The sequence below is a fragment of the Salmo salar genome, chromosome ssa15 (genome assembly GCF_905237065.1).
Source record: "Salmo salar chromosome ssa15, Ssal_v3.1, whole genome shotgun sequence".
Classification (NCBI taxonomy): Eukaryota; Metazoa; Chordata; class Actinopteri; order Salmoniformes; family Salmonidae; genus Salmo; species Salmo salar.
In genome coordinates this window covers 95587910-95596670 of record NC_059456.1, presented here as the reverse complement: position 1 = coordinate 95596670, position 8761 = coordinate 95587910, and the positions used below count along the sequence as shown (strand labels likewise).

At 42.9% G+C, this 8761-nt stretch overlaps 1 protein-coding gene across 2 annotated transcripts; it reads right to left on the bottom strand.

Moving 5' to 3' along the window:
* Positions 1–1389: 1389 nt before the first annotated feature.
* On the bottom strand, positions 1390–7878 carry birc5b (baculoviral IAP repeat containing 5b). Of its 2 annotated transcripts, none has more exons than XM_014147076.2 (4): positions 7526–7878; positions 4964–5073; positions 4625–4742; positions 1390–2585 (listed from the first exon to the last, which is right to left on the bottom strand). In XM_014147076.2, the coding sequence occupies exons 1-4, from the start codon at positions 7649–7651 to the stop codon at positions 2487–2489; spliced, it is 453 nt and encodes a 150-aa protein (XP_014002551.1). In that variant the 5' UTR covers positions 7652–7878; the 3' UTR covers positions 1390–2486. The 2 variants fall into 2 exon arrangements, with proteins under 2 accessions (XP_014002551.1, XP_014002552.1); XM_014147077.2 differs by having other exon boundaries at positions 2425–3012.
* Between the last annotated feature and the right edge of the window lie 883 nt (positions 7879–8761).

Genomic DNA, 8761 nt, shown 5'->3' with positions numbered 1-8761 from the left:
GCACTACTTTTGAACAGGGCTCTGGTAAAAACTAGTGCACTATATAGGGATTAGAGTGCCATTTGGGATACAGCCCTGATGATTAACATGATACAGCCGACAGAGGGTATAATAACATTACAAATAAATCAGGTGGTTGGGAGATTCAGTGCGACCTGGAGGGCAGAAAGGGATTTTGTAAGAGAGTTTGGGAAAAGGGGTATAATTTCATTATTTATAGGAGACCCCCAAAGGAACCATTGAAAGTGTCCATCAATTTAGAATGATTTATTCTCACAAAAGTTTGTTTTTACAATTGAATGATCTGAAATACAAATTTTAGGGTCTTCGAATAAGGATATAGCAGTAGGCCTACAGCCCTGGACACAGAAGGGTGCTGAGGAGAGGACAGCTTCTAAAATTGCCTGGAGTGTAGTGAATTAAAAGCATGTTAATCTTTTATTTGAGGAGTTCGATTGCATGCAATTATTCCCTTTCCAGCCATTACTATGAGCCCGTTCTGCCCAATTAACGTTCCATCAACGTCCTGTGCGACAGGTTTTACGTTTTGCTTCCCCAGTGCCAACTAATCCCTGTAAACGGTTTGAGACAAGTGTGTCGTCTGCTGGCCAGACTCGGCTTTATCTGCGCTATCATCTCGTCGACCGCAGTTGGCCCTGTGCAAGGCTCACACATAAAAAACGGAACACAGAAATTGATTTCAGAATTAAGTAAAATACGTTTTTAATGCTGAATTACAACTTTGTTAACGGTATAACACACCTACAGTTAAGCACGCCCCTAGGTGGTCGATTTTCTTAATTCTGCACATTCAGCTCGTGCATATTCAATCTGCTAAAAGCGCCAGAAGTGCCGTTGGTCTCGCAGCAAGGGTCGTATGTCGTCATTGTTCTTGCACTCGAAGCACATAAACGGTGATTTCAAGGCCTATTGAGCACGCGATGGATTGTTCCTAAAATCCATTGAGGTGGAGGGCATCGATTATTCGGAGAGGGTGCGGTGCAACAGTAGTACATCTCTGGATGAGTCGGCGGTTCTCTGTGGTGCAAAAAGTACTGTAGTAATACAGCCGAGAATTAATTAGAAAGGCTATATTTTGCCAACACAAACATACCTGTATTATTAGAGAATGTGGCTGCAGCAGTTAACTTTAGGGTACGCGTCATTTTATTAGGCTAGTAGTCTTACAGGTTATCGCATTGTAAAACACAAAATGCATAGAAGCTGCAGATAATACTAGGCCATTGCTGACGAAGTCTTGTTCTGTTAGGATTTAGGACTTCAAAAGTGTTTCAAGATGTAGGCTAATACAGAGACACGTTCCACTATATTGTGAGATCACATGGAGAGAAAAACAGTCTGTAGCAACTGGATAAAGTGATATTAAGGAGCTCAGTGGCTGTGTGTTGCATTAGACATTACTCCACTACAGAAAGGCAGTGGGACAGCATTAATACCCTCCTCCCCTTACACATACTACAGTCACACCTACAGCATCCCCTGCTGCCGTGACAACCAACTGCCAATTCAGCTACAACCGTTTCCTCTCCAGGAACACTTAAGCTCCCTGTGCACACTTCGTGTCCTGCATCTCAGCACACCCCTATCCAAGTGACATGGACACCCCTCACCCTGCTGAACACACCCCGATAAGTGACAGATGTTACTAGAGCAACAGTTGGTGTTGAGGGAGGGGCTTGGGCCATCTGTCCAGGGTCAAGGTTTGAAAATAAACTATGGTTGTCTCACATTCAGGAAAACTCAACAGCAAGTACTTTGGGGGAGGAAAGTAGGAAAAATAATCCACATTGTTATTCTGTTGGCTGCGCAATCTGTGCCTTTAAAATAAAAAAATAAATAAAAAAAAGATATTGCCCCTGGGGCGTTAGGGTCCAGAAAGTGTCTCAGTAGCTGTGTGGATCTAGGATCAGATCAAAGCTGTCTACAATCTTCCCATTATAATCAAAAAGGCAAAATGTCTAAATGCAACACACAGCAAACGAGATGCTTTTATGAATGTGGGCTAGAGAACAGTTTAGTCATTTAGCAGACGCTCTTATCCAGAGCGACTTACAGTAGTGAATGCATACATTTCATGCCTTTATTTATTTTTTGTACTGGCCCCCCGTGGGAATCGAACCCACAACCCTGGCGTTGCACACACACCATGCTGGCATTGCAAACACCATGCTCTACCAACTGAGCCTACATGTCTAACAATGTTGGAAAACAGCAATGGTGTAAAGTAAAAGTACTTTCATCATTTTCCATAAAAAAAAAAAAGGTATGTTTACTTTTACTCAAGTATGACAAATCGGGTACTTTTCCCCCGTCACTGGAAAACAGGGCTACATACAACCAGTGTGAAGGCACCACCTTGTGGTAAAATGCAATTCTGCATTCAAATAGTTCTAAAACACAGTAGAAAATAGAAGAGCTTTATTCACTAAAATATTTACAGATAAAACAAAGGCTAAAATATACAACTACATTACAGATTCCGAATCAAACAGCATCCTCATGTAATTAACTGTTTTCTCCACCTCATCTCGAAAATTGGCGATCTTCAAATGGATAGTCTTCCTCTACAATAGTAGAAATGACAATAGCTTAGGCCTACATTAGTAAACTGAAAACAACCCTACAGCAAGTATCAACTATAGCTCGTAAACCTAAAGAATATCAGAACATTCAGTAAAAGCCTGAGTCTACATAGAACTTCCAAGGGCAATGTACTCTACATCATGCATTTGCCTTGAATGAGATACAGGTAACTGCCAAAATAAAAAGGAAACACCAAAAAAGTGTTTTAAAATTGGGGGTTTGGCCAGCACGAGCAAGAACAGCTTCAACGCACCTTGGCATAGATCTTACAAGTGTCTGGAACTTTATTGGAGGGATGCGACACCATTCTTCCATGATAAATTACATAATTTGGTGTTTTGTTGGTGGAAAACGCGATCTCAGGGGCAGCTCCAGAATCTCCCATACGCATTCAATTAGAGTTGAGATCTGGTGACAGACAGCCATGGCATATGGTTTACATCGTTTTAATGCACATCAAACCGTTCAGTGACCACTCGTGCCTTGTATTGTCATCCTACGGGGGCTTAGCCATGGAAGCCAAGATAATGGCCTGCCCAGCATTTTTATGTGACCCTAAGCATGATGGGATGTTACTTGCCTAATTAAGTCAGGAACCACAACTGTATCCCTCATTTCCTGCAGTTTCTATTATTTTGGCAGTTACCTGTATATGATGTTTATTCTTAATACAGAAGTATGGTGTGTCCAAGACAAATGTTCTCATTGGAACAATAAAAAAGGTCACAAACTCAGCAAAAAAAGAAACGTCCATTTCAGTACCCTGTCTTTCAAAGATGATTTTTACGAACTCAAATAACTTCATTGTAAAGGGTTTAAACACGGTTTCCTATGCTTGTTCAATGAACCAAACAATGAATGAACATGCAGTCGTTAAGAGACTAACAGCTTATAGACAGGCAATTACGGTCACAGTTAAGAAAAACTAAAGAGGCCTTTCGACTGACTCTGAAAAACACCAAAAGACAGATGCCCAGGGTCCCTGCTCATCTGCGTGAATGTGCCTTAGGCATGCTGCAAGGAGGCATGAGGACTGCAGATGTGGCCAGCGCAATAAGTTGCAATGTCTGTACTGCAAGATGACTAAGATGGCGCGACAGGGAGACAGGATGGACATGTGATAGTCCTCACAGTAGCAGACCACGTGTAACACCTGCACAGGATCGGTACATCCGATCATCACACCTGCGGGACAGGTACAGGATGGCAACAAACTGTCCGAGTTACACCAGGAACACACAATCCCTCCATCAGTGCTCAGGCTGTCCGCAATTGGCTGAGGTGAGGCTGGACTGAGGCAGGTCCTCACCGGCAACAACGTCGCCTATGGGCACAAACCCACTGTCGCTGGACCAGACAGGACTGGCAAAAAGTGCACTTCACTGATGAGTCGCGGTTTTGTCTCACCAGGGGTGATGGTCGGATTCAAGTTTATCGTTGAAGGGATGAGCGTTACGCCGAGGCCTGTACTCTGGAGCAGGATCGATTTGGAGGTGGAGGGTCCGTCATGGTCTGGGGCGGTGTGTCACAGCATCATCGGACTAAGCTTGTTGTCATTGCAGGCAATCTCAACGCTGTGCGTTAGAGGGAAGACATCCTCCCTCATGTGGTACCCTTTCCGCAGGCTCATCCTGACATGACCCTTTAGCATGACAATGCCACCAGCCATAGTGCTTGTTCTGCCATGGCCAGCGAAGAGCCCGGATCTCAATCCCATTGAGCATGTCTGGGACCTGTTGGATCGGAGGGTGAGGGATAGGGCCATTCCCACCAAGAAATGTCTGGGACCTTGCAGGTGCCTTGGTGGAAGTGTAACATCCCATAGCAAGAACTGGCAAATCTGGTGCAGTCCATGAAGAGGAGATGCACTGCAGTACTTAATGCAGCTGGTGGCCACACCAGATACTGACTTTTGAAATATTTACACATGTGAAGTTTGCTGAAAATAAACGCAGTTGACAGTGAGAGGACGTTTCTTTTTTTGCTGAGTTTATATACATATATAGGGTTGGTGACATACAATGTAGATACGCAGTCTCTCCTGCTCCAGGTGATAAAACTCAGCCACAGTCAGCTCCCCAAAGTCTTTCTTCATGGCCAGGAAGCCACAGTTAGGAGACCGTTTGATATGCTCAGACCTACAGACAACAGAGGACAGACAAGACAGAGACATGTAGGTCATTAAGACTTATGACAACTGAAAGGCTTTGCTGATAATACAAAATGTCAAATGGTACAGCGTTTCTACTGAACGATAATGGTATTGAATCCAATGTGAATGGTGAGGAGGACTTGGTTTCTTAAACAATTCAGGCAGAGCTTTCTGACCAGTAATAACTAGTGTAAGGGCCAAATTCACCAGGGGTTGTCCTCAGGCTCCCAGCCCTCCAGCTCTCTGAGACAGAAGAAGCAGCAGGCCACATCAGGCTCGTTGACACTGGGGCAGTGGACAAACCCTGCCGTCGCCATCTGCAAATACAGCTAACATGTTCAGAAGGAGCATCAACCTTTAACACACTGTTAAGTCACAATGGGGCAGTGGACAAACCATGCCTTTTTCCATCTGTAAATAGACACTGTCAAGTCACAAATAAATGAATAAATAAATAACATAGGCCTATAGTCTGATGTCCATCAGGTGTGTATCAATGACGGGTAGGAGGCAAAAATTTGAGCCCGATTTGTCCTGGTCAGGGAAAATTCCTGGAGATAAGGACATAAGCATCAGGCTGCGTGATGGAGTTGTCTGGCTGTTTGAGGGTTCGCTGTAGGTACCTTAACTGGCAACATGGTGCAGCCAGTGAATGTGTACCAGATGAAATCAGCCAATGCACCATTCTACTAGTAGACATTGATGTGGTCAGGGTTAAGCGTAGGTGACGTCACATGGTAGGCCAATCTCAATACAGACAACTTTAGCATTTAAACTACTTCTTAGCTAAACCTACCCCTAGGCTAACTAACATTAGCCACCTAGCAGTGCTCAATTCACATTTTTCATTGATGCTCTCAATTTAAGTATAGGAGAATCCATTTTTTATATTAAAGATATGGAGACTTAGGCCCAGTAATAGGGTACTTCTGAAGCACATGCTGTGCCCTAGAAACTCCTATGGAAACATTTTAAATACATTCATTATGAGTGTTGATACAAATACCTGTCATTGAAATTAGTCATTTGTGAAATATTATGTTCCTACATTGTGTAAAAGCATTATTTTCCTATTGAGTGTAATGCATAAATGGTACACCGTCTATAAATACATCAGGTTTGTGATGACTTAAAAAAATCCAGATAGTTGTAATATAGTCACAGTGCTCACAAAACATTCCTGTATGCACAGCAGACACTGGGCCAGTTGTGCACCGCCCTACGGGACTCCCAATCACTGCCAGTTGTGATACAACCTGGAATCGAACCATGGTCTGTATTGACATCTCTAGCAATGAGAAGCAGTGCCTTAGACCACCTAGCTAACTTAAGCAACAAATTGGAATTCGTAACATATTATGAATTACAATTCGTAACACACGAAATGGATGACAGCGGCAACAAATGAATACATATCAAATTGAAACGCATCATACTAAATGAGGGAGACAGATTTAAGTTTACCATGTTACGTCTACCCGAGTCTAGGTTGGATGTGTGGCTGTTTGAGAGCTAAGCAACGTGGTAGCATTGTAGGGGCCTGACTATGTGGTGTGGCTGTGTCAGGGTGAAGTAACATGGCAGGGAGCTGTCACCACACAGTTTATCACCAGAAGCAGAGGGAGGGGTAAGGGTCAAGGGAGGACTGAAGAAAATGCACCAGACAAAACAAAATCTAGCACCTGCTTAACAGTAAATCTCCACGTCACATTGGACACATACATCCCCTGGACGGCCAGGAAGGGCTCAAATGCAATCACAGCAGTTTACGCAAAAGCCTTAATGTGTAACCGCTTTAATAAAAGTCCAACATATATCATCCAATGGAAAAGTCCAAAGTGTAACTAGGATCTGTCTTGGGCAATTCTGTGTGTGACAGAATTGCCCAAGACTGGTCCAGTTATGATTCAAAGCTAGGGGCATCATGAGTAGGTTGTTGGATCATAATCAACCTGCACAATCAGGGACTTATTGAAGAGGGTCAGGGTGTTATCTATGTAGCTGTCAGAAGGCCGATTCGTGTCTACGTAAAAAAAAAAATATACAGGATTATTTCTCTCCTGTAGAAAATAAGTGCTTGCCCTATATTATATGACCTCTCTCCCTGCCCGTCATTTCCCAGTTAGGTCTGGTCAGAATGACATTCATTGAAATGTAAGGTATCAGGTGACCCTACTCCAGTCAGACGCTAACGGCTTTAGCGCCTATTGGCGAGGGTGTTTTGGTAAGCGCCCTGACGCTTGCTCTAAAATTAACACTGCAGTACGGTTTTGGAAACAGTGAGAAATATATATTTAAAAAAATAGAAATACTACACACCTTTATAGGGTTAGTGTTCCCACAAGGCCACATCTCCATGTTATATTGCTTATTTACAGAAGACATAGGTGGCTACCTGTGCTAACGAGCCATCTAGCATGCTCCGAACACCTGTTTGTAATCTTAACTAGGGAGGAAGTTCAGTTTCGCAACTGGAGGCACACAGCTTGTGGAGTTGTGCAAAATTGCTGCAAGAAGTGGGTCTTTATTTGAAAGATATGAAATGGGCATATCAGCATATGTTTCAAAAACCAGTTTGAAATCAATGATTGACATTTCTAAACATTAAAACACGGCGTTGGAATTGTAGTTCACATGGAGGCAACAGCGAGGAAATGTAACTACTGAACACCCCACATACAGAGAAAGGTTTGAGAGCTACAGGTGACTCCAGCATCCTCACTGACAGGAAACATTGTGCGATACTGAATGGTGGTTTCTTCATCTTACCATTTCAGGTGTGCATTGACATTCCTCACGAAAAGGCCAATCGGCAAAGCTCTGGAGTCGCATATCATAACTGTACATCTTGTTGTAGGAGTAAAACCGCGCACTCAACTCGTTTAGACTGGTCATAGCCTCGAGGAAGGGAAGCAACCTTTTCGGCTTGAGAATGATGTTGGATATATACAGGTGTGGCCCACAAGACACTGATTGTGGGCAACAGGGGATTCCAAATGTTGAAGGTCAGGGTGTTTTGTAGGTTTTAGTTACGGACGCTACTTTTCACTCATTAGCTGAGACTATTCCTTGTACTCCTAGGTTAAAACTGCAAAAATATTGAGGCCAAAAAATACACAGGTGAAAGCCTAGAAGTAGTGAATTACTTCAATCATGTGACTTGGAACTGTGAGCTTATTGGTCCGTTTGAAATAATTGTTTGTGTACTCTGATTGATTTCAGGTAGGACACTGAATGCTGTGCACCTCCACCTGGGTCTTTACTAGTTAAAGAGAAAATCCACTCAAAATACTGTCTTTTGTTATGTTTTTCATTAGTCCACTGTTGATGCATGTCAGCAGTCAATTTTTTAAGATATTGTACTTCATAAAGCAAAGTGTCACCGGCCACATCATGATGATGATGCACAGCCACAAAGTCATAATAATGGCTAAACCCCACCCATTTCTACAATTTATCTTCCTAAAATTAGATTTAAACCTAACCAAACTATTAAACTTATGCCTAACCCAAACCATAAATTAAGACCAAAAAGCATTTTTTGGGGGCCATTATTGACTTTGTACTGTGGAATCTAACTTTGTGGCTGTGTTATCTAGTCGAAACACCCCCACCTGTTTCCTACAAAATTGTGGCGCATTCCCTGTTCTACACACTCATAAACTGAAAACATAACTTGTATACAATTAATTGGTTAGAGAGAGGTCTCAAATATCTCTTTCATTTTTTAGAATCGTGGCAAAGTTGGTTCCTGTGTCAGTCACATCTTTAGCCACCTTCCTGTGAGTCAAACAAAAACACCCTAATAAATGGTTAACAAATATTGCCTCCCACAATGCAGGTGATGGCTGAATGGTGCAGGTGATGGCTGAATGGTGCAGGTGATGGCTGAATGGTGCAGGTGATGGCTGAATGGTGCAGGTGATGGCTGAATGGTGCAGTTGGTGAGAAGCAACTGCAGTGACTTGAAGGCGACTTCATAAAAACCTGCATGTCCTTTGATCA

Bases quoted from the DNA above. Each gene is read 5' to 3' on its own strand.
- birc5b (XM_014147076.2), bottom strand. From the start codon at position 7,651: ATGACCAGTCTAAACGAGTTGAGTGCGCGGTTTTACTCCTACAACAAG. The intron at 5,074-7,525 runs GTAAGATGAAGA...CTGTATTTGCAG, and splicing joins GTCAATGCACACCTGAAATG to ATGGCGACGGCAGGGTTTGT. The intron at 2,586-4,624 runs GTATGTCACCAA...CTACTATTGTAG, and splicing joins AGAGACTGCGTATCTACATT to AGGAAGACTATCCATTTGAA.